Source organism: Astatotilapia calliptera, chromosome 5 (genome assembly GCF_964374335.1).
Source record: "Astatotilapia calliptera chromosome 5, fAstCal68.1, whole genome shotgun sequence".
NCBI classification, from domain to species: Eukaryota; Metazoa; Chordata; class Actinopteri; order Cichliformes; family Cichlidae; genus Astatotilapia; species Astatotilapia calliptera.
Genome location: NC_137426.1, coordinates 19,987,095 through 20,012,741, shown reverse-complemented (window position 1 = coordinate 20,012,741; position 25,647 = coordinate 19,987,095). Strand labels below are relative to the sequence as shown.

Here is a 25,647-nt window from a genome sequence, read left to right as displayed (position 1 = left end):
ACTCAGGTGTGATTCCCGGCTGCAGCTCAGCGTATTGAAGCGTATTAATGAGCAGACATGAGTTAGGACACACAGCCAAGTTTATTTTCCAGGAAACATGGCTTCCCTTCGTCCAAACGAGTGACTCTGTCCTTATTAATCACCAGTGTCAGTATTTATACATAAAGTAAAAAGCAGTAAAACTAACCTAATAAAAAAACTGCACCATCACTGCAGCACTCAGACTTCAGTGGTAAAATAGTGTCTAAATATATATATATATATATATATATATATATCAGATAATCAGTAAAATCTGTTTCAGAGAGAACATACAGTACAATTCCTTCATTATGCTCAGTTTGTTTGTTTCCTAACAAACCCAAGTCCTCCCTTTCTGTCCTCATCTGTTCACATGAACGTGGAGGAATCTGCAGATTTTCATTCCAGCCTGTCTGGAGGAGAGTCCTGTGGTGATTCTTGAATAAGAACAAGAAATTTGGGAATATGCTGGACAAAGATCGAGTGCAGATGGCTGCCAGTAATCAGGCCGGCCGCTGGTGTTTTCAGCACAGCTGGCTGAATCATAATGCTCCACCTATTCTCTCTTGAGTCAAAATGAAAAAAACAAACAAACACAAGGCTTCAAAATTACAATAGTGTTCATTCAGTGTCACAAAATAAAACATCTTTGAAACAGTACAGTAACCGTGGAGTAGCGTTGTTGCTATGAGACATTCAAGATGGAGTTTCCTGCTGGTGTTTCTGGTTTCAAGCTGCGTCTCGGTTCCCTGCCGACACCACGGAGGACGGGAGAGACGGCTGCCGCCTCTTCATCTCCTGCTGAAGCTGCTCCTTTAGAGTAGACACCTGCAGTAATGATAAAGGTGACAACAAACAGAAGTTAAACATGTAATTTTTAAATCTGATGACATGATTCAATTTTAAATCCAGTCCGCAGGTTACAGATGTGGACAGAAGAGTGGGATTTTGAAGGCAGTAACAAAAGGCTGGAAAATTAAGTGATGCTAAAAACAAACAGCTGGAGGAACTTATTTGCAGCTGATTAGGTTAATTAGTAACAGATTATTAATGTGACTGGATATAAAAAGAGCGTTTCAGAAGTGAAGATGGGCAGAGGTTCACCAGTCTGCAAATGCATGTAATGCAAATGTGATGTTCCTCAACATAAACCTTCAAATATCATCTGTGGCACATAATATCATCAAAACATTTGAAGAATCTGGAGGAATCAAAACTGATCAAAACTTCAAAACTGATTCAGTCATTGAAATCACTCCATGGGCTCAGGAACACTTGCACACCAGAAAGGCTGCTCAGGAAGTGATGCACCTGTATCACCAATACAGGTTCTGTATTTAATTACTTACTTTTTAATTTAATTTAACTTAACTTACTGAGTATAGTGCAAAAAATGACACATAAACTATATGTTTTCTCCTTGTTTTGAAGTCGTGTGGTGCTGGGAAACAAAAACGTCCCTCCGATGCTTTAAACATAAAATAGCGTGCCTGTTTTTAAAAACTAAGAAGCAGAAATTACAGATATTTGTACTTTTGTTACTTCCCACCTCAACATACTAATGATCGCATTGTTCCATCTGTGTTTGCACAACATTTTAAGATGAAGTTTTGTTGAAAAAAAATCCAAGCACCATCATTTTATTAGTTTTTTTTCCTGTAAAAAACAATGAGACTGATTAAGCAGTTGTGCTGAAGCAACATTATTGATGTTGAAAGAAACACAGATGTGTCTGTGCCACAGATATGATCCATCATATCTATTATACTCAATGAAACTTGGATCCAGCTAAGTAACATTTGGAGTTTGCATGTTCTCCCCATGTTTGTGTGGGTTCCCTCCGGGTACTTCGGCTTCTTCCCACCGTCCAAAGACATGCAGTTTGTGGGGATAAGTTAATTGACTAATCTAAACTGCCCATAGGTTTGAGTGCGAATGGTTGTCTGTCTCTGTGTATTAGCCCTGTGACAGATTGGCGACCTGTCCAGGGTGTACCCCGCCTCTCGCCCTATGACGGCTGGGATAGGCTCCAGCGCCCCCCACGACCCTGATAAGCGAAAGCGGATGGATGGATTATATATATATTCTGAACAACTTTGTTAAAAGCAACAGAAACACCAGCATCAGGTGTGTCTACAGGTGAACTTGGTAAAAAAGAGAAAAAAAGCTTTTAACACAGCACAATGTGAGCACCTGCTCCTCCAGCCCTTTGACTCTGTGCCGGTGAGCGCGCTCTCTAGTGCCCAGCGTCCGTTCGATATCCCGAAAGCTCGTCCTCAGCCTCTCCGCCTCCCGCTGGGCCTCCTCGCGCTGCCTCACCAAACTCTCGCACAAACTGTGAGACTGCTCCATCTCAGCCAGCTGAGTCTACTCATGAAACACACACACACACACACACACACACACACACACACACACGGGAAGACAACCAAATGTAAAAGGAGAGGAACATCTGGAGGTAAGCCAACACGACTGGAGTTTTATGGATGGAGTTACAACAGAGTAAAAAAAAAAAATTAATAATAATAATAATAATAAAGCATATCGTTTGGAGCGCTGCAGCGAGCCTGTCTAAGAACATGTAAAACAGCTGTCCAACAAGGTCAACTACAAGCTGTGTGTCATTTGCAAGACAAAATGCGGGAAAAGTGAATCATCCTAATGAAAGAAGACATCACATAGTCTAATAAAGTCATGTCCAAATCTGATTCCAGATCTGTGAACTAGAAAAAGTAAATTCAAAGAAATGAAATTATCTGGTATCTAGTGACACCTGGGACTTTTAAAGTCCTCCACCAAATCAGTGATGGTTCACGCAAACAAACCTGCAGCAGGAATCAGGTCACACAACACAAAGTGTTTTCCTCTTTTTAAGACTTCAGCAATCGAAGAATACGCAACAAAAAAAAGACTCCAAACACGGCCGTTAGCCTCACAGTCTTTAAAACTCTGCAGCGAACGTTAAAGCTTTGGGATTTACTGCGACGGTTAAAGCACATTTCTGCAGCTTGGGAAAAGTTTGGCTTGAATGAGGAGAAAAGAGGAGAAGTCTGAAATGTTAAACCGACCTGAAATAAACAACTTTAATGAGCGTTTCAAAATTCCTCCAAAACCCACTGCAGCTTAATTTATTTGCTTGTTTTTGGCATGTCTGTGGTAAATAGAAAAACATAGTTAAGACTTTAGCATCATTAAAATGAAGCTTTCCCAAAACTATCTCGTGTCTTTGGTCCAGTCGTTTGGTTATCTGTGAAAATTACTCAGATGTCACTTTATGAACTTAAACTTTACAATATAACATTAAAACTAATCTTGTTTTTTACATCCACGGGAAAAATGTAGATTATTACACATTTATGTCACCTTGCATGTTAAAAAAATCATTTTAAAGTCTTTTTAAGCTCATTGCTCAAGTCGAGAACTCAGGTTTATTTTGTCACTGTGAAACATCTGCTTGGCTTTCTTCTCGCCCGCTCTTTCTGCACAAACCCTCACTTCCAGTAGACGTATCCAGCCACAGCTAAGTAAACAAAATCTTTCAGCAGGATTCGGCAGCAGTTTGGTCGTCTTTTGCCTCCATCAGCGGCCGTTCCCTACCTGCAGCATCAGTATCTGCTGCTGTGCTTCCTGCAGCTCCTGCTCGGCTGTGTTTAGAGAGCGATCCAGGCGACTCTTCTCTGCAGACAGCCGCATCGTGCCCTCCTCAGACTTCAGCTTCTGACGTTCAACCTGATGAAAAATGTAACCATGGACATGTAACAACAGCGAAGCAAGCCGTTCAAAACAGGGACGCGAGCTGGTGTGGTGGTGTGGTGACTAAAACACTCATCCAAGATGGTGAACACAGTATGTGAGCGGTGTTTTCGTGCAGTTCTATAGTTTAAGAGACAAAGGAAACACTTTATATGTGTATAAATGTCATATCTTATTCAGAATTTCTGGAAACATTTATTTAAATGAAGGGAAGTAAATATTAAATATTTATTAGAATACTAAAAGAATCAACTTCTCATGTTTTTATAATGATTTATATAAATGATATCATACAATTAGAATTTGCTTGGAGGCAATTTTGTAGAGGAGCTCGTACTTATCCGACGTTTTTAACATTTTATTTCTCTCAGGCTGTTTTGATATTTTATTTAAAAGTAATTTTAATGCATCAGCGTGTGTGGTGTAGCTATAAGGCTCTGCAGGTCATTTTGAATCTTAACTGGCATATAAATCTAATATCTTTAATGTCAGATGGTCACAAAGAAAACAAACAAAGAAACAAACACGTGTTGACACAGCGCTGACCTTGTCCAGTGTGTTTCTCAGTGCGTTCTTGTCTTTCTCCAGCCTCACAGCCTGCCTCTCTGCATCTTTTTTCTCCGTCTCCAGCATGGCGACTGCTCTTTGCAGCGCACGTAGCCGCTCCTCCACAGCGGCCCGCTCTGTCTGAGCCGACTGGGCGCTGCGCTGAGCCTCCGCAAGACTGGCTGAGCGCTGTCGCAGAGCCTGACGGAGGAAGACAGAAATCTATCAAGAACACCGGCCTGAGTTCAGCATTGTGCAGAATCTACTCTTTTACAGCTTCAGATCGGCAGCCCTGCAGGTGGACGAGCGTCTCTGGCGATCTGTTTGTCTCTAACCTCCTGAGCGCTCTTCAGCTCAGACTCTACTTCTTCTCGCCGCAGCTCACTCTCGGTCAGCTCGGTCTGCAGGTTCTGCACGCGCTCAGTGAGGGTGGCCGTGTTTCTCCTCGCCTCAGCTAATGACGCTCGGGATGCATCCATTTGTTCCTTAACGGCATAGAATAATTCTCACGTCAACATTCACATCTGAGCCACGCTGTTTGAAGCCCTTTGTTTTCTCTCTCACCTGCAGGAGCCTTCTGTCCTGTTCAGCCATGCTGAGCGTCTTCTGCAGGGCAGCCATACGACCCTGCGTGCTGCTCTGAAGGGCCGCCGCCTCCTGAATCGTCTGGTTGAGAGAAGTGATTTTTTCTCTGAGTAAAGTTTCACCTTCTTGAGATTTGAGCAGAGTCTGGCTCAGCATCTCCACCTCTCTCTGCAGCAGAGCTACGCGGGCTTCTCCTTCAGTAACCTGCAATTAGTACAAAACCAGTTTATTTCAGGCCAAAACAAAAAAAACTGTTTTTCTTTTAATCAAATTGAGATTTCAGTGCTGCTTTTTGTCAAATGTAGTGCAGCGACCAGGACCGCAACTATAAAGTGCAGCTGCTGCATAATGCTTTTATTTTAGTGAATAATCACTACAACTAATAATGTTTCCTTGGAAACAGAAACCAGGAGTGAGTGGTGGATTAACTGAAACTAGTTTTCACATATCCACGGTGCGACAGAGCAGAGGCTGCCCCCCACAGCAAAGCTTTTTATCTCAAGGACATCAGCCCCGGCAGATCTCACCTGATGTCGACTATGGTTGAGGAGACAGAGCAGCACTGTTTCTAAGATTTCTTGGTGCGCTTTCTGCAAAATCTGTTAATCTAAATCCATCTTATATCTCTTATATTTAGTTAATGGGACTTTTATGAATTCAAGGTAACTTTTACTGACGCTGATTGCTTTGTTTCTTTAGATTTTAAGTTTTTAATTCTGATGTTTTTGTATTTAAGTCGTTGCTTTATTTGTATATGTAAACACTATAGTGTACATCAGTCTGGCTAAATGGCAGACTATAAGAATAAATAATAGCCTTAAATCATAATTAAATGTTCACCAGCTGATCAGTGACATTAAATCTCCTGTATTAGAAGGAAATTCTCAGGCCCAACTAATCGCATTAAGCTGATCATGAGTCATAAATAAACAGCTCTGTACCTGTTTGACGAGAGAGTCGCGGCGCTCCTGGGAGGCCTGACTCTCAGCCTCTCGGTCTCCCAGGCTCAGCTTGAGTCTCTGCAGCTCCCCCTCCAGACTGCGCCTCCCCAGCTCCACCCTGGTGGCGCGAGCTTCAGCTGCCTCTAGCGCCTCCCGCAGGCGCTTCCTCTCCACCTCCAGGCGGATCTCGGCAGCACGCTGCTTATTTAACTGATCCTGCAGAGATGGATGGAGGAGAAGGGTCATATTAAGTCTACGTTCACTTATGTTTGAACAGACAATTAGAAACAGAGAGGAGCCACAGCTCAACAATCTCCTTGTCTTCTCAATACGTTTGTTCTAAAAAATACAACAGATAAAAGATTCACTCAGTAGCACACACAGCCCAGAAGGTGAATCATTTTGAAAGGTGCTGGCATTAAAAACAAACATATGGAGAGCTGGCAGGGGACTCCACAGGTGGTGCAACACTGAGTGTGCGCCAGCATCTGTTGTTATTACATTTGTCGACAGTGCACGCTTCCCGTTATTGTCCTTCTGTTGCGCTACCATATGTTGACTGTAGCCGAGCTGGGATCACTGCTGTGTGAGTGACAACACAAAACATGGAGTACCTGTATGTGCTTCTTATCCGTCTCAGAGGCCTGCAGCGCTCGCTCTAAATCCTTCACCCGGTCGCTGAGAGCTCGCCGCTCTCTGTCTCCTCTCCTCACCGCCTCTTCTTGCTGCTGGAGCAAAATCTGGGTGGTGGTGAGGCGCTCATCCAGTCCACGCTTCCCTATAATGAGACATCCAAACAACACAGCCTGCAGTAGATTATCGGACTTAATTTTAATTCTACTCAGAAATGGGTTTTGGGCAGCTTGCCTTCATTGTGCAGATGAAGGTTATTTCAGAGTTTTGAAAGCGGACTGTTGAAAGCGAAAAGTTTCCCTGAGCTCATCTAAAATCTCCTTCTTTCTAAACAACTTGGGTAAACTCTCTAACCTTCTTGGTACTCCTGCATGGAGTACTGCAGCTGAGTGAGTCGACTCATAGCAGAGTCCCGCTCCACCTTCAGCTCCTCCAGCTCCCGCTGCACGGCCCCCAGCTGACAATGGACATCATCCTTCAAAATTAGCAATAAACAAAGACTTGAGCTACACAAACAAAGAGATTATCCTCGAGTTATTATGTACTGTCATTTTCGTGCCGCGCAGCCCCGTTACCCTCTCTTTCTGTGCATCACGCAGCTCCTGGAGGAAGTCTCTGAGACCGCTTCGCACAGTCTCGGAGTCCAGCTCTGACTGAAGAAGAGGCACCGGTGTATCCCCTCTCTCAGGAGATACAGCGCCTGAGCCCAAAGTATTGTCAGGGGTGCTTCCTCGAATTTCTGTACAGGAGAAACAGAAAGATGTTACGCTGAGATAGCTGAAGGAGTGAAGGACGGTTCTTATAATGCTACAGAGACAAGACCAGCAAAAAGTAATTCCTCATGTTATTCGTTATGAGTGTCAGTAAGCAGTAATTTTTTTCTATAATTATGCTAAAATTTGAAGAGCCTTGGAGTCATTTTTTATCAGAGTGATGAAACATCCTGTCTCAGAGCTAAATACACTTTGCAACAATAATGAAACAAAGGCCTCGTGTTTGCTTCTCACCTTTAGGAGGCGACAGCGAGGAGCGCAGAGGTGAGACGCTGTGGTGGCGTGACATGCTGCCAGGTGATGTGGAGCTCCCTCCTGGGCTCCTCCCCCTGGGTCCTCTGCCACTCGCTCCAATGCCCAGCGTCCGCGTCAGCGCCGACTGCAGGCTGCTCAGACGAAACTCCAGGTCCCTCCTCGTGGCTTCGGCTCGGGTCAGCTCCGACTCAGTGGCGGCGAGCCGGCCCTGCGCCTCGCTCAGCTGCAGGCTGCAGTGAGCGGCGGAGTCCTGGGCCGTCTGAGCACGCAGGGACAAGTTCTTAGCTTCGTCCTGAAGCTTCTTCTCGCAGCTTCGAGCCTCCTGCAGCTGAGCGGTCAGCTCTCTCTCGCAGCTGCGCCAGCCCGACTCAGACTCAAGCAGACGCTTCTGAGTCATGGAAAGCTGCATTAACATAAAAAAAAGACAGAAGAGACAGCAGTGACACACTGAGGACAGCAAGATTAACAAAGAGCTGGAAATTTCTTCACTTTGCTCCACTCTCACTTCTTTCTTGAGGGACTCTCTGGCTGTTTCGGCTTCAGCCAGCTTCTGTTTGAGGGTGAAAACCTCTTTTCCTCTCTCCTCGTCTCTTTGCTCCTCCAGCGACAGGCGAGTCTGCAGCTCTGCCACCTCCCTCTCCTTCTGCTCCTTCTCTCCATCCAGGACCTTCAGCTGGAGCCAGACAAAAGGAAAATTTACATTTAGAGGCAAAACTGTGTGCAACATATTTCCCAGGTTCTGCTCAGATGTGAGAGAGATGACTGCATGCCTGACCTGTCTGCGGAGCTCCTGCAGCTCTCGCCGAGCCTCCAGTCGTGATCTCTCAACTTCTCTCAGGCAGCTCCGCAGCTCTGTCACCTCCTTCTGAGTGGAAGACAAATTCTCCTCCAGCACAGACAGCTTTTGCTCCTTCTCCTCACATTGTCGCTTCACACTAACAAAACACACACACACTGCTTACACATCTCATCTACTCTGTGTCTCTGTCCCTGGTTACTTTGCCAATCTCATGCATACCTGATCCTTTCAGTTTCTGCACTTCGCAGAGTTTCTCTCAGGTAAGTATTTGATTGGCTGAGAGCCTCTCTCTCCTTGGTGACATCACTGAAGCCACGGCGCAGCTCTGTGCCCTCTCTCCTGTAGCTCTCTGCTGAGTCCTGAGTTTGGTTCAGGCGGCGTTCAGTCTCCAACAAGTCCCGCCTCAGCTGGTCTCGGCTCTCCTCTGTGGCTGCGAGGGCGGCTCTGCACTGCTCCAGCTGGTGGGTGAAAATCAGATGAAATGAGGTCACTGGACAGAACATTTGTTTGTTTCCAGCATGAAAACAAATTAATTAAACTGTTTTATGTTTTCATATTTGACCTCTGCCCATATCTACAACCTTCCACAGATGCAAAAAAGTTGTAAACACTGATGGTCAGTGGCAGATTCTCCTCGCTTTGATGTTCTTCTTATAGCAATTTATTTTCTAACTTCTTGTTTCTCAAATCCGTTCAAATGTGGGCCATCAAGTCATGGTTCGACACATCAGTGGAAACCAGGTATATGTTGGGATGTTGGTATCTGATATTATGCATTTTGGCTCTTGTAGAGGATGATCTACCTCTTTGAGAGCGATGTCAGCACGCGAGCGGAGATCACTACATGTCTCTTGTAGACTGTGGAGCTCCCTCTCACGAGCGGAGGCTGCATCCTCCAGCTGAGAGCGAAGCTCCAGCACCTCGCTGGTCAGAGCGCCGACTCTGATCTGAGGAAAACAAACAGGGTGATGCTGTAGTTAATCTTTCATTCGTGCCTCAACAACAGCAACAAAATACAAATCAGGAGAGGAAGTGAAACCCTCCACGTTTCCTCCCGTCACCTGTTCCTGCTCTTTGTAATGAGCTGCTTCTCTGGCCACTCGCTCGGTCTCGAGGGCTGCAGCTGACAGTTCAGCCTGCAGGCTGGAAACCCGCTCAGACAAAACCGTCTTCTCTGCTTCCTTCAAGGAAAGAGCCTGGGAGGACAGAAAATGTCTGGTTAACACTAAAACAAAGTTTAAAAAGGGGGGAAGGAACAGCCTAAGCCATGCTGGCATTTCTAACAAAGACATTATTTTAAGAAATCTGTTTTAAACCAAAGATTTAAATGACACATGCTATCTGATGAATAAATACAGCTCTAGACGCTGAATAGTTTCACAGGCTGGGATCAGACCTGTTGTTTCTCCGTCTCAGCCTGGAGGAGACACTGATCTCTATCGTGCTGCAGAGTCCGCATTTCATCCTGCAGCTCCTCTTTTTCTCTCTTTGCTCTGCTGAGCTGATCCTCCATCTCCTGTCTGAGCTTTCTCAGCGTGACCTCATGCTCCATCAGCAAGCTGTGCCGCACAACTTCCTGCAAAACACCATGATGACATTCATCCAAGTGTAAAAACATTCATACAAATAGCATTTAAACTAACAGTGATCCACTGAACCCACTCACCTTTTCTGAGACCAGTCTCTCCACCTCCTCCTGATGCTCAGAGGAGGCCTTGCGCAAGGCCTGCTGCGCCTCCAGCTGTGCCGCATTTAAAGTCTGACTCAGAGTCTGCTTCTCCCGCTCAGCCTGGGCCAACGCAATCTCCCCGTCTGAGCGAACGCGCCTTAGTTCAGCTGGAAATCACAATCAGGAAAACAAATACAACGCTTTCCTGTTATTGACCAACTTTTATTATCTTTAATTATAAAAAACACGTCTCCTCTCACCTGCAGCCGTCTCACAGCGGACTCTGAGGGTTTGGTTCTCTGTCTCCAGCTGCTCTCTGCGAGTTTCCACCTGAACGAGCTGCTGCTGCACTTCGAACAGGCTGGTCTCCAGGGACTCACGCTCCGACCTGCAGGTTACAACCACAACTTACACACACGTGCACTGAGCACTTTTGAGTAATTAACCAAGTCTGAAACCAAACATACCTGAAAGCAGCCAGTTCCTCAGACAGCATGGCGTTCTCCCTCTCAGATGCTGTCAGCTGAACCACGAGGGCCGCTTTGTCCCGGGCCAGCTCTGCCTGACTGCGGCCGACCTCCTCCAAGGCCACCTCGTTCCTCTGGCCTTCTCCTCTAGCGAGACTTAACTCAGAACCCAAAGAGGTCACCTCGCCACAAAGCTGTCGAGTACAAAATGATGAGGTCAGTTAAGTGACCTCTGTGAGCCAAAAGCTCAGACTTCAGAGTCCTATAAACACCCAGTTTCTGTTATGTCAGTTATAAGAGATGTACTTGTCACTGTCATTTAAGGCCCACAGCTCTCTTTGCAAAGTTCAGCCAATCAGAGAACGGCTTTCAAAAGCCTTAAAAAGAGAGGAGCTGAAACACCTTCATACTGTTATATCAGACAGCTTCATGGTTTATATCAAGGCCCACTTTTATTTATAATTAGTGTGAAGTACATGATGATTCAAAAACAGAAAAGGTACTGCATGTCACAGTGTCGTATGTGAGCGGTCTCTCATCAACCTTGCAAAAACCAACCTGCACACACCGGACACACGTCTCTCCTCTGCTGCGTTCTTCTGGGTTTCAAAGTTTAACCAACAGTTTGTCTGATTTAAAAACTTTCCTTTCCTTTTTTAAATGTGTTTTTAAAATAACTGAGGCGAGAAATCAGCCATGTGGTCGTATTATCTGCCTTTATTTTTGGGTCATTCAAAATAACGCTTTAGGCCCATGTTGCAAACAACATGGGCCAAAATGGGTGTTTTAAATATTTTAAATTCGTCTTTTGGGGTTTATAAAAATGAACAGTCATAGTTAAAATGCCAGATTTTGAATTCTGTTTGCTTCGACTGCTTTTTCACCAAGCTTTGGTAATAGACCGGTGTTTTCCAAACAGGAAATATCTTCCAGTGTTCTCTTATTTACAAGACAATGTGCACAGGAATGCAACATCCATCATTCAAGGCACTGGTAAAAATAAATCATTGAAATGGGTATATATTTGTTTTTTGTTAAGTTGCCTAATAATTATGCACAGTAATAGTCACCTGCACACACAGATATCCCCCTAAAATAGCTAAAACTAAAAACAAACTAAAAACTACTTCCAAAAACATTCAGCTTTGATATTAATGAGTTTTTTGGGTTCATTGAGAACATGGTTGTTGTTCAATAATAAAATTATCCCTCAAAAATACAACTTGCCTAATAATACTGCACTCCCTGTAATGTGTAGTTGTACCTGGGTGACTTTCTCCTGCAGCTTAAGTCTCTCAGCCCTGAGACTCTGGAGCTCAACCTCGATCCCCACACGGCTTAGCTCGGCGTCCTGCAGCGACTGCTGCAGTGTGATGCGGGCGGACTCCAGCTCGAGCCTGTCCTGCTCCAGCCGGACCAGCTCATCTCTGATGGTCAGCTTTTCCTGCTCAGCGTCGCGTTTCTGAGTCTGCAGGAAGGCTTTCTCCTCCTCGAGCTTAGACACAGAGGTGAGAGCAAGTCACATTAAAGGCCTGAAAACCTCTTAAAATCTAGAACAGGTTTGTTTATTTTACTCGGCTGGGATGGAAAAGGGTGATGACGCACACCAATCACAGTTTTGCAACACCTGAATTTGAATCTAACTACATTACTCTGTTTACACTGGCATTAACTCTCGTCCACAGAGACACAAGAGTATTTCATATCAAATGGGCTTGAAACTACATATGTGGAGGTTTTAAATAGCACTGCAGCTCCCTTACCTTGAGGATGTAGGTGTTCAGGGCTGCTTTGTCCTGTGCCAGACCCTCGTTCATGCTGCCCATCTTTGCCAGAGAGTCTCTGAGAGCTGCATCCTCAGACTGGAGCTTGTTAAGCAGCAGACAGAGCTCCGTGTTTTTGCTCTCAGCCTGGAGGGAAGAATCACGGTCAAACAGGTGCTATTTGTTTAAGCAGTCGGGCTATTGCACCACAAGTTTATCTGAAAGTTTTCAAGAATAACTGAATAGAATGTCTGACTAAACTTAAAAACATAAAGTCTTCTGAGTTTTAGTTACATCAGAAAGCTCACGTGGAGGCAGGAGCTCCAGAGGAGTGCTGCTTCATGACAAACTATTCAAAAAGCTGAAATCTGTGTCACAGACGACATGTACAGTCGTACAGTCAGCGCTTCGAAAGGGAAACTCCTAAAAATATATTTATGAGGTCAGCTGCAAAAATAATCGTATAACTCCCCCTTTTGGCGTTACAAAGCTGCTGTCTGAAGACGTGCAGCATCAGCTTTGGAGCTGAAAGCCGTAGACACTGCAGGTTGTTTAGTGGCCTTATTGCAAATGTATTTGTAGGATTTTCCTTTCCACAAAACACCAGAGGGAAAATATTTAAAATACTTGATTTACTGATATTTGCAACACACAGTCTAACATTACATTTAGCGCTGAAAGAAGCATGCTCTATTGTTTTTGGGACACTGCTACTAAATCTGCACCTTAATATCATGAACACTTCCACCACTCGTTTTGCCTTCATTAACTTTCTCGCATGAAAAACCTTGAAACTGACAACTGAATTTTAATGGACTAACTTTAATTTCATCTCAACAAATACATCCAAAACAAAAAAGTGGCAGAGTGTCGCTCCCTTGCACTCTGGCAGTACTCTAGTAGCGTTTCACCTCTGACAAATACACAGACTATTACTATTTTCTTACCCGAGCCAGCGCCTCAGACAGCTGTGTTTTTTCTTGCTCCAGCAGCTGCCTCTGAACCTCCCCCTGCTGGTGAGTCTCCCTCACTGCAGACAACTCGCCACGCTGAGCAGAGGCTCGACTCTCGCTCTGATCAAACTGCTTCTGTCTGTTTGAGGCAACACGTGTTGTTCACTGAAAATCAGGCAGGACTCTTGGTGTGTATCTGTTAGTGTGTGAAGCTTGTTGTTCTATTGCAGGAAGGGACGACTGGACAGCACAATAGTTGTGAACAGAGTCAAACTTTTACACAAAAGCTGTAAATGAGATGTTGGGGCTGTACAGGGAGGAGTTTGTTAATGACTGAGATGCTTATGTAGAGGAAGCTGATGCAGATCTTTTGAATGGCACACTGTGAGCATGTGCAGCGTGTGGATTAGTGCCCACATCACATTCACTTAATCTCTACGAATTAGCCAGCTTACACCCTCAGCGTCTCTGCCTTCGCCCGGTCTCTCTCCTGCACGGCAGCCTCCTTCTCCTCCCTCTCGTGGTCTCGCTCTCGCTGCACGGACGCCACGGTCAGCTGAAGCTTCTCGCAGTCCATCTGCAGGAGCTGGCTGCTGCTCTGCGCTGCCTGCACCGTCTTCTCCAGGTTCACCTTCTCGCTGCAACATTCACCACATGTGTGTGTGTGCATGTGAGAATATAATGCAGAGTTGAGGATAAATACACTGTTGGGTCTCGAGGCGAGTTTTGTAGGTGAAGTTTGGCAAACCTGGCCAGCGTGTCTCTCTCCTGCTTCACACGGTCCCGTTCTCGCAGCGCGGCCTCTCTCTCTCTCTGAGCGGCGTCCCTCTCCCGCTGCAGAGTTTGGCTTCTCTGTTCTGCGTCTCTTTTAGCCGACTCGGACTCAGAAAGCTGTTTTCGTAACTGCTGCACAGACGACTGAGCAGAGAGCAGACGGCTTCGAACATCCTGCAAACACAACCGGACAAGTGGAGGGAATGATGATGACGGTGTTACAAGGATACAGCACCTACAACATGAAAGATTTTAAAGTCTCACCACAGATTTTAGCACTTAATGTCTGAGCTTCATTGATTTTTAAGTCGTTTAGCTTGTCTTAAACATCCAGAAAAGGGGGGCAAATAAAATCGGTGACCTCTGTCAGAGAGTTCCATGTTTGTGTGTGGTCCTTTGTGTTTGTAGATTAACATGTCACCTGCAGCTGGAGTGTCTTGTTTGTGACTGCAGAGCGGAGAGCAGACAGCGCTGCCTCTGGGAGAGGAGACAGCGAGGAGGGTCGAGTGGGAGAGGACGGCCTTCGAGGGAAAGAGTCACGAATCCCAGCCCCAGAATTGTCCTGATCTGCTTCTGACGATGACGATTCTCCGTCTGCTGAAACCGTCTGTAAACGCAGGTTAAAATGAAGCCCTTCCATCTGGGTTCCCACTGAGAAATCAGCTGATGTAAAAATGTGTGTGTTGTTTACCTGAGCGATGTCCCGCAGTGTGTCTAACAGCGTCTCAGTGTGAGTCCTCATCATCTGCATGTCAGTCTCATCACTGCCGCTCTGCTCCTGAAGGGAAATGATTCACATGAAGCACATGAAGCAGACCAGTATGAAACCATTATGGCCTCCGTGACTGGTGTCTCACCTCGAGCTTCCTCGTTAGTGTCGCAATTTCTCTGTCACGCTCTTCAATTTGTCCCTTTAGTCTCTCCCCTTCTCGCACCAAATCGGACAACCTGAGAACGAAAACAGACAATATGAAATTAAACTCACACGGACGGTAAAAAGGACCTTTAGTTTTGCACTTTGAGTCAGTTCTTGTTGTTTTAAATGAAAAGTGCTGGAAGTCTTCCTGCTGTTACACAATGGGGACTTTTACTAGCTCCTCCTATTGGACAGCTCGATTAAAAACAACTTATACGACTGTAAGCCTGCAGGACGGCTCGGCACCCTGACCTGACGTTGAGCTCGCTTCTCTCTGCGTCCATCCTGCTCTGAAAGCTCATCATCTCTGCCACTCGACCTCTCAGCTGCTGCTCCAGCTGAACCCTCAGAGCTTTCTCCTGCTCCAGAGCCACAACTGCTCCTCCCTCCCGACTTTGCAGCGTGGCACACAGACCGGCCCAGGACACCTGAGCAGAGTGGGACGTCCGAGCCAGCTCATTACGCATATCTGACAGGTCCCTGCGGGAGATTGGAGAGAGGCGGGAAGGAGTGAGAGACAAAACACGAGTCAAAAGATAAAATAAGACTGAGGAGAACAAAGTTTACCTTTCAGTGGCGCTCTTCATTTTGCAGACATGCCTCCTGAACCCGACCACTTGTCGCCACAGTGTCAGCAGTCGGCTGTGCTCGCTGCTGAAGTAGCTGTGGAAAGACTGAACAGGAGGCCAAAGGAAATTAAAACGAGTAATGATTATTCTGAATTTAGACTTTCCTGAATTTCCTTTTAATATTTAAGAAGCATCCCTCTCCCACCTCTTCTTCTCTCCTCCAGTCAGACTCCTTTTGCTCTAGCTCCTCTCTGGCTTTTGTCCAATCAGCAGTGAGCCTGCGGATATCCTGGCTGAGAGCCTCGTTGGCCAAACCAGCCTGCTCCAACTGCTCTCTCAGCATTGCATTCACTGCAGACAGACTGCTGCTCCTGAAGTCACAACATGGAAACACTCAAATATAACACACGCAGTTCAGGCTGAAGCTGTTTACAAAGAAAGTGGTTAAATAAAACGCAAAGGAGAAGATTGATCAGGCCTGCAGATGTTTGGTATAATACATGACTGAATTCATGAAATCCTCCTTAACTAGAGTCTGCGTGGTTTTAAAAAAAGGCTGCTCACTCTCATATTCCCTATGTTTTTGGTGTAAAAGTTAAAGTCAAATTACAACGGAGCACAATCACAGATGAGCTCATGACTCATTTCTGTAAAAATAGTTTTGGCTGCATGTGCAAAAATGTCTCACAAAAATCTTCAGTCCCTAAATAAAAAGAATTAAAAATAATAACTCAGTGGACTAACTGGCCAACAGCTTATGTTGGCAGTTAGATAACTATTCATATCTGCTATACATAGGCCATGAAAATACGCTGTTCCTGCATGAGTGCAATACCATCTATATCAATTCTGTCCATCGATCCTTACAATAAGAAAACAAAACAAGAATAAGTTGATTAAATTCATTTTTAAAGACTGTTGCATATGTAAAATTAAAGTAATAAATCCATATACATTTATTTGCAGCTTCAAAGGGAGCTATCATAGTGTGATGTTCCCAAAAGCAGAATTTGATCTCAGAGGACGACCTTGCTGAATTTAAGTTTTTTAAATAAACTGCCGGTGCTCAAGTTGCACTGAGAGCATTGTAGAGTCAGTGCAACCCTAGCTGTGGTTCAGGAGGTTCAACTAATAATTGGAAGGCAAGATGTGGGCAAGATGATGAAATGAACCGAAAACTGTCCTGGATACAGCCACTGAAGTGTGAGTGTGATAGAGACAACACGCTTGAAGTGCACAAAATAAAGCACTGTATGAATGCTTGTGGTAAACAGACTTATACAGTCGTCTTCTGCTCATACTACTCAAAGTGCTGCTACATCATAGGCCACACTTACATTAATAAAGCTTTTTGTCCCGCTCTCTTAAACACTTTTTAGCAATCACACAGACACACACAGTGCCTCTATAGTGCAGCAGTCTCTGGTTTGATCCCAGCAGGAGTCACAAGTCATTTTGGGTTAAGGACAGGCGTCTGGTGTAACAAATCTGCCTAATGAGACACGCGTAGAAACCTGCTAAGCTGCTTCCTTGTGAATAAAGGAGCAGACAAAAGTAGCTTTACCTAGCAGGCACACTAATTTAGACACATTTCAACACTGGGACTGAACCCTGACCCTCTGATTAGCAGACATCTCACTCTATCCCCACAACCACAGCTGTCATAAATGTGGGTCACAGTGTAAATGTGTTATTTAAATACCAGTTAAATAATTTCCTCTTAGACTTTGCTAAAAAAAAATAAATAAATTTAAAAAAAAAGTTTGACATAAAAAAAATGGTGTTAGTGCAGGTTTTAATGTTTCTGTTTCTATTTATGGGCTACGTGCCACAATTCTTTACAATGACACTTATTAAACCACTGCTAGCTGTTTTAACAAATTAAAGGCCAATTTCCAACCTAACTTTTATCTTTAAAACTCTTGAAATAGTAGTTGTAAAACAGCTAACTGATCATCTGCAGAGGAATGGCTTATTTGAAGAGTTCCTGACAGGTTTCAGAGCTCGTCAGCTTTAGTGGAGGTTACAAATGATTCTGATTTGACATCTTAATATTGTACATCATTTTACTACAGAGATTAAAGCACGCTGTAGGTATTACAGGTACTGTGCTGAGGTGGTTTGAATCATATCTATCTCATAGACTCCAATTTGTTCATGTAAATGGTCCTCTTCACACCCTAAGGTTAATTATGGAGTTCCACAGGGTTCAGTGCTAGGACCAATTCTGTTTACATTATACATGCTTCCCTTAGGCAAGGTATAGCATACATTTTCACTGATATGCAGATGACACACAATTTTATCTATCCATGAAGCCAGATAACACACACCAATTAGTTAAACTGTGTGAATGTCTTAAAGGAGCAAAGATCTGGATGACCTCTTCTGCTTGTAATTTCAGATAAAACTGAGGTTATTGTACTCAACCCTAATAATTTTAAAAGCATGGTGTCTAACCAGATGTTTACTCTGGTTGATTGTTGGGTTTTTCTCTCTAATATTGCAGGATCTTTACCTTTTTCTGATTTGGCACTATATAAATAATATTGAATTTTCTCTGAGTTATCTCTGGTTTGTCTGCACTGATACTTTTCAACAGTCTGAGGACGTTACAGGTTTACAGCTAAATCATTTTATGTCTCTTCTCTCATGATGCATCACCTTTGTTGTTCCTCCTCCAGACGGATTAAAGCATCCTCCAGGTTGCTGCTTGCTTCATCTTGATGGCGACCATTCGATGTTTCGCTGTGACCCTAAAATCAAAAGATGACCATGGACATATTATTTTTAACCTGTGCATAAAAATCGGCTTCCTTATGTTTACAGTAAACTCGAGGTCGCCTACACTGTTTTTCTCCAACTCAGATGACTTCTCCTGCAGCGCCTGATCCAGATCACCACACCTCTTTTTATACTGAAGCACCTGAAGGAGCAGGAAATAACACCAGTAGTCAAACCTCATCAATAACAACTTAACAGAAGAGGGAAATAAAACAGACGCACCTTGGCCTGCAACTTCTGCACAAGCTGCGCCTGCCTCTGCTGCCCCTCCTGGTATGCGGTGAGTTTGCGCTTGTAGGCCGCCTGTTCCTCGTCCAGCCGCCTGCGCAAATCCACATTCTGCTGAGCCAGGCTGCGTGACTCTGGTGAATCGTGGTCTTCGTCCCCTGTTTCAAAACGCAGCGCCTGCTCCAGCTGTGGTTTTAATGAAAGGTAAGAGGCAAGGGGTCGGGTTTAATTTCACACTTCTTCACGACAGATCTGCATGGCACTGCCAAGTTTGGACTGCATCCAAAAATACCTATATACATGTTCTCAATGAGCTAAGTACTTGAGATGGGAACTATTTTCCAGACTTTAAAACAGAATTTCCCCAAACCATCTCACCATTTAACAGCTGTTCTGGACAGCTTGTGCGTACACTGATGGCACTGGTACAAAACACATCCTGATCATTTCCTGTGAAACCTCACATGAATGCATAAAATGAAGGAAAATACTACATTTAAACTACATAAATGGAGGTCATAGTACTTAAGAAATACTAACTTTGTTTTCAGCCACATCTTTCTTTCTATGCTGTATAGATGTTCACTCTTAAATGAAACTCTTCACAAGAAGGTTTGTGGATTATTTTGTGTAACCTGATCGTGACATCTGGACAGAGGCACATCTGCTGAGTTTATAAATCATTTTTTGGCACTTTGAACAGCACAGGGTGAGCGCCATTTAGTTCCGTTATATTTAAGAGAAAGCTGACTCACATACTAACATATATTCCAGCTGCTCAGTACTACAGAGTGTCTGTATCCCAAAGCGGAGACCAGTTATTACTTTAAATACACTTTTGAATTGAGTCCATTAAGTTATAAAAGGTGGACACTCTCCTTTAAATTGGTTGTTTTATGTGTGACATTAAAGCAGCAGGCATCTCAACAGCCTACAAGAGTAAAATATACATATATAAATTTATTTATTCTTTAAAGAGAAAAGATTCCTTTGGACGATCTCCGGCACAGTTTCTTCGTGCTTTAGGAAGCAGGCTGCAGTTATTCCTTTTGTAATGTTCAACCCACCCCAAATGAGCTGTAGCACCCAACTCACCCACCCACCCAACACTGCATCTCCCCTCGCCATTGAAGCCCCTGTTTACAGTCACCCAGGGTGACAGACGCCATGGCAACATTCCACTTCAGTTGATTCCAGCCCCCATCACCTGGGAGACGAGCAAATCTCAGACAAAGGAAGGACCCAAAAAAACACATAAATGAGGAAAAGGGAATGTGGCACGGTCCTCAGCTTTAAATGTGTGTAAAGCCAGAGCACCTGAAGAGTGTTTGAACTTGTCGCAAGAGATTAACAGGCTATAATGATTCCATCCACCTCTCAACCTATTCTACCAAAATGACCACTAAGTGCTGTTTGCAGGCATCCTGGAGACTTGCCTTACCCTCTCACTGATTGCACCGTACTTGATGGCGAGCTCGTCTCGGTCGGCTCTGCTGTGTGCCAGCAGGTCCTCCAACCTCGCCAGTTCCCCCTGCAGTACTCGGTTCTCCTCCTGGAGGGACATGACCGAGGACATGGCCCCTGCTGCTCAAAGAAAGGCCAAAGTCAGGCAAAGACGGCACTGAGTTGATGTGAAGGAGAGAGGACTGTGGCAACTCACCGTTGTCGCTGAGGTTCTTTGTCACAATCTCTCGCACTCGTGCTGGCAGACATGTAGGGGGGGCATCAGGTGAAGGACCCCGGACTGTCAGCCTCTTCTCCTCAGACAGAACGCTCTCCTCCAGCCTCTGGTGGAGGAGGACAGGCGCAGCCGTTTTTATTTAGTTTGTGACGTTTAGAGAAAGATCAGCAACACAGAGCTGAGAAACTATGAAATAAGGCTGTAAACACAGAAAATCCCAACACATGACAGAAACCGAGTGATCACAATAATGTGTCTGAAAAGTGCCACAAACCCAACGGTGCCACGACAGGCACAGGACCACGACTGCTGCGCAATAGATACACAAAACTGCTCCCAAACAGAAACAAGCGCATGCACGCCCCAGATGAGCCGCTATTATTTGCCCCACACCTGTGTCATTTAATGAAATGATCAAGTGAGCTGGAGCGGGCCCGGCGAGCCTCACCTGGATCACAGACTCCAGTTTACTGCTGGAGTCGCTTTCTGCGGAGTTTTCCGCAGCGCTCATCGCACTGGCAGGTATTTAAAATCCTCCGGGTAACAGGATTAACTCCGAATAAATGCTACGTCTTCACGGTGTCAGCGATGGTCTGTTGCTTTGCAGCAGGAGCGGGGAAATGAAACAGTTGTGAGCCTTAGCTGCTTATTTGGTATGAGCCGACAAAGTTTAGTCGCAGAGGAGCAGTGCGCGTCCGTCCCGTCGCCTCCTCCTCCTCTTCCTCCGGGAGGCAGAGATTGAGGACAGCAGGATTAGCAGGTTTTAAAATGCACACCCCCACCTCCTCCACCACACTCCCACTTCTCACATTCAGAGCCCTCCACACGTCACTGATATCCAGCTACTCTCGAGCCTCGCAGTTGAGAGAAGATACCGAACAATTAACCTGATTTTTGTGACGTCAGTATGTTAATATTGATTCAGATAGTTACGGCACTCCTGAGCCCACCGAGAGAAGCAGCAGATATCTTTAAACTCCTTTACGGCGTCGTGCCAAAAAGTGATCATCTGCCAAAAACACAGACCGTCTGTTACAACTGACTTGTTGACCCAAAATCTGTGAAACATCTCTCATTTAGGTAACTTTTATGTAGCCTTTATTTATCCAGGTCAAAGGTCTCATTAGGACTAAAAGGTTATTTCAGAGTGACCTGTCCAAGATATGAGCCTTTCATAAATCAAGTTGACTACAGTCTATTTACCAACACAAGCAAAGAATGGACTTTACTAAAAAATAAAAATAAAACAACCACAGAAACAGCAGCAATCACTTTTTGAATATGAGGGTTTAAAAATAAAAACAAACAAAAAACAACAGAGCATAAGCTTCTACCAAAGCGCTGGAGTTTACTCTCTAATTTCCTGTTTCGATTAAGCATAAGTAGTGGCAGTGCAGCAGTGCAGCTGTTACTGAGTGTTTTTAAGGATCTTTTTAAATTAATAACTAAAATAGAAATAATTAAAAATATCCTCCAGCTTAAGGGGTTAATTAAAAGTACAAAATTATTGCCAGTCAAAGAAGCAGTTATAACAAATAACATCTTGTCACTGCAATCATATTATTATTATTATTATTATTATTATTATTATTATTATTATTAATCCAGATAATTTGTGCCACTTCTTAGTTTTAATAACACAAAAAGGATCAGATCTATCCATTTACACTTGTATTATATTTTTACGTGTTAAGTGCTCTGCACATGGATGTGTGTGTGTGACTTTTTTATGTCTTTGAAAAGTTGTGACTGTCACTTAAATGGTAGAATAAGGGTTTCATATTTTCCTCTGAAATGCAGTGAAGTAGTCTAAACATGACATAAAACATATTTAAGGTCAGTAGTTTTAAAAAAGTGTTTGGACAAGTCCAGACAAAACCAAATATGCTGCCTCAGTCAGTTTCAGTTTTCCTTTTAGTGCTGTTCAGTATTTTTGGTGTTAGGGTGATGACTGTCATCACAGTTTGGATCTGCTTCATGAAACTATGAATACGTGTTTGCAAAATCAAAAAAGGGAAGGTATAAAATGTTATCTTGATATAGCTTTACACTAGTGGGTTTGGGGTATTTCTTCATTTCTGAAGGGCAGGGGTACATCCAGAGGGGGCAGCATGACTGAATCTTACTGATACCCCCCTCCCACCAATGCAATCAGACTACAATACTGTAAAACCCACAGCGTGCACTGGATGAGAGCATGCACAGTTAGTACATTTACTAAAATACTTTACTAAAGTACCGTTTCACAGATCTACTTTATTTTATTTATTTTTTATTTATTTATTGTAGTCACTTGGATGAGTGACAAAACATTTCTCCCACTGAATACGTGGATTGTAACAACATTATGGTGTATCCACAGTTTTCTTCACTTTATTCATTTCTGATAAATATTTTCTGTGGGAAGGGTATTGTTCCTGCTCAGGAATTTTGGGGGAGCAAAGAGGTGACATCTTCTCCATTATTATATCTTTACATTCAAGCAGCTGTAATCGGAATAATTCACAAAATCACAAATATTTCGTATCTTTACACTTGACTTTGTTTTCTGCTTCTCCTTCTTCTTCTTTTAGCGTTTAAACATTTTTAATTTTAATACATTAGCAACTTTAGCACAAAGTTAAACAAAGCATCTGCTTTGTTGTTTGCTTTGTGACACAGGCATTGAAGATGACGGGGTGTGTGCTGCACTGTGTGGCGTTTGAATTGTCAAGGTTACAGACAAGAGGATCATTGTGTCAATACCAGACCCCCCACTCTGCCTTAACCCAGCTCTCCCGCTCACACTCCATTTGCATTTCTATGCTTCTGAGTACTTTCTCTTACAGTACACATTACCATCCCTCCACCCTATAACCCCTGAAACCACACAGGGCCCTGGGGGAGCGAGTACTACCAGATTAAATGTCCTTAAAAAGGCCCAATACAAAAGGACTTACAGGAATAAACATCAAAACTCAAAGTTATTACAGCTTTATTATTATTACAGGGATTTCCCCCCCAAGTTTCTGAGTTTTTCTATTTTCATCAAGTTAGATTTCAGAGTTGGTCTTTTTGTTTAGTTTAGCTTTTAGTAATTTGACTCTTACTTTTAATTTTGTACATTCATTATTATAATTTTAAGAGTATTTGATAGGGGCATGTTTTTCAGAAGTTCTGAATAGATGTTGCAATACAAACAGCACTTCCCAAAGGATGTTGATTTAGTGTGTTAGACATCCCAATGCTCAGTAGACTGTAATAACACGGTAATAACATTGTTCCAGATGTTTTCCCCCTCAAAAAATCTCTAGCTTTGATTTTATTTCCTTTAATTAAAAAGTTATTTTGTTTTTTTAACAACAGTTTCATTGGACTGTAATGACTTTGGTGAATGCTGACTTAAATTTCTGAATGACTGAAATTTAAACTTACAGGAATAAACAACAAAACACTGATGTGTTGTGACATCATCAGTCATGCTGTCACGCCTGACACCCGTTCACCGACCACTTCATTAGGCACACCTTTTAAGGCAAATGTCTAATCAGCCCCATGAAAGTAATTCAGTTTATTGAGCCACATAGACACGGTCAAGACGACCTGCTGATGTTCAAACGTGGCATCAGAATGGGGAACAAAGGTGATTAAAGTGACTTTGGATGTGGCGACAGAAACTTTTGATCTCTTGGGATTTTCCCTTAAAACCATCTCTAGGATTTAAAAAGAGAAAATATCCAATGAGCAGCACTTCTCTGGGAGAAGATGCCTCATAGATGCCAGAGCTCGGAGGTGAATAACAGGAAGGCAACAGTACCTCCAATAACTACTTGTTCCAACCAAGACATGCAGAAGGAGACAGGAGACACTGCTGTCAGCTAAGATCACTAGGAATTAAAGCAGCTCTAAAGGCGGGGGTCCCGCACAAGCAGGGTGTACTAATAAAGTGGCTGGCGTAAAACCATAGTATTCTAATCTGAAATAAATGAAAGATTTTCATTTCCCAGGAACGAAAAGTTCAGTTTAAACTTATTCATATCTTTGGCGCCCCCTACTGGTGTGACAGGAAATAACTGGTACTGACTTCAGTGAAATTAAACCTTAAAAATCTGTCGGTCTGCGCAATTGTTCATCCTGAATCTCCAAATGCGAACACACCCCCAAACTGTCCGCTCTTCCCCACACGTTAAACAAACGGGACTTCTTCTGCACCGACCTTAAATCACTGATTTCCTGAGCAGATGCCTCTGCGCTTCTCGTTTATTATGTGCATATAAAGGAGAACACGGCCAAACGATTCATCGCCAACATCCTCTTTAAGCACAGAAACCACCGACATCCACAAAGACACGCCCAAGTTTTCAAAAGTCTGAGGAGTTGGAGGAGTTGGAGGAGGGAGATGGTTGCACGTTAAGCCGCGCAGCATCCAACCAAAATTAAACGGAGACTTTTTTCGCAACCCAACCATCAGAGGAGGAGATCGTGACTGCTGTGGAAACAAGAGGCTGAATATAAACACCATCTACACCTACATCATGTCGTGTTTGCTGCAGCTTTAGCAGTGAAAACATCCGCTTCCCTGTCTGATAAACATCTCTCCTCGGCTGCTCGTTCTGCTCACCGTTTTCCTGCCGTCTCTCCATTTCTCCTCTGCGTGGGCTTTTTACACAGCAAAAGCAGGCACGAAGCTCATCCCGGCACTTACAAACGGACCGTCGGCTCCCTGCACGCAGGGTCGCCTTGTTTCGAAATCTTCTCCATGCTTTTTCCGGGGAGGGACTTCCAGTTCATACAGATCAGCGGCGGGTCTATCATATGATCACACCGAGCTCCATAACGCGCTGGCATTTTGAATGAACGCTGTTATTCACTCAAATAAACGAGTATCTTAAAAAAAAGTGTGTGTATGTTTTAGTGTTTTATGTTTTAGTTTTTAGTGTTTTTTTTTAGTGTTTTATGTTTTAGTGATGCAGATGTTTATCGTTCAAATAATATCTAAAATCCGAGCATATACATTTATCCAAGGTTAAATGAAAGAATTTAACCACTTCATTATTTTATTTCAAAATATCTTATAAATAATCATTTTAAGTGAACAAAATAACACTTTTAACTATCTAAAATCCAGTCATATCATCATATCCAATGCTTAATTTAAAAAATGAATTAAATTAATATTTTTAAATAACCTCTCTTAAATAATCATCTCAAATGAACAAAATAATATGACATTTACTTTTTCAGTTCACATTTTTAATATCTAACATCCAATCATATCCATTTTCCCATATATTTAATAAAAACAATATTATTTTTAAATAAAATATTTTAAAAAAATTCAGTAACCAAAATGAGAGACATTTATCTTTTAAAAGCATCAAAATAATATCTAACATCCAATCCATCCATTCATCGACTTTTTAATAACAAAAATAAATACATATAAAATAACAAGCAGCTGGACAGCGTAGTTACTGCACACCTTTGGAGCGGGAGTTGCAAGTTCGATTCCTGCATGCCGGTGGTATCCAGTAAGGGTCCTGGCTGCCCCCCCCCCA

General features: G+C 43.5%; 1 protein-coding gene across 2 annotated transcripts; it reads right to left on the bottom strand.

Moving 5' to 3' along the window:
• Positions 1 to 62: 62 nt before the first annotated feature.
• crocc (ciliary rootlet coiled-coil, rootletin) lies at positions 63 to 24,850 on the bottom strand. 2 transcript variants are annotated; one of them, XM_080301848.1, is made up of 37 exons: positions 24,711 to 24,850; positions 20,090 to 20,216; positions 19,871 to 20,013; positions 18,424 to 18,615; positions 18,266 to 18,343; positions 18,082 to 18,173; positions 15,623 to 15,788; positions 15,416 to 15,522; positions 15,101 to 15,328; positions 14,790 to 14,880; positions 14,624 to 14,710; positions 14,354 to 14,539; positions 13,907 to 14,106; positions 13,614 to 13,796; positions 13,153 to 13,297; positions 12,206 to 12,352; positions 11,707 to 11,937; positions 10,443 to 10,636; positions 10,236 to 10,363; positions 9,973 to 10,142; positions 9,703 to 9,882; positions 9,368 to 9,502; positions 9,110 to 9,253; positions 8,526 to 8,764; positions 8,283 to 8,442; positions 8,013 to 8,180; positions 7,487 to 7,910; positions 7,055 to 7,218; positions 6,834 to 6,954; positions 6,461 to 6,624; positions 5,847 to 6,062; positions 4,885 to 5,109; positions 4,656 to 4,805; positions 4,321 to 4,521; positions 3,619 to 3,750; positions 2,215 to 2,388; positions 63 to 849 (listed from the first exon to the last, which is right to left on the bottom strand). In XM_080301848.1, exons 3-37 carry the CDS (start codon positions 20,003 to 20,005, stop codon positions 751 to 753), a joined length of 5,856 nt encoding a protein of 1,951 aa, XP_080157974.1. In that variant the 5' UTR covers positions 20,006 to 20,013; positions 20,090 to 20,216; positions 24,711 to 24,850; the 3' UTR covers positions 63 to 750. The 2 variants fall into 2 exon arrangements, with proteins under 2 accessions (XP_080157974.1, XP_026023688.2); XM_026167903.2 differs by lacking the exon at positions 24,711 to 24,850 and adding an exon at positions 20,559 to 20,836.
• Between the last annotated feature and the right edge of the window lie 797 nt (positions 24,851 to 25,647).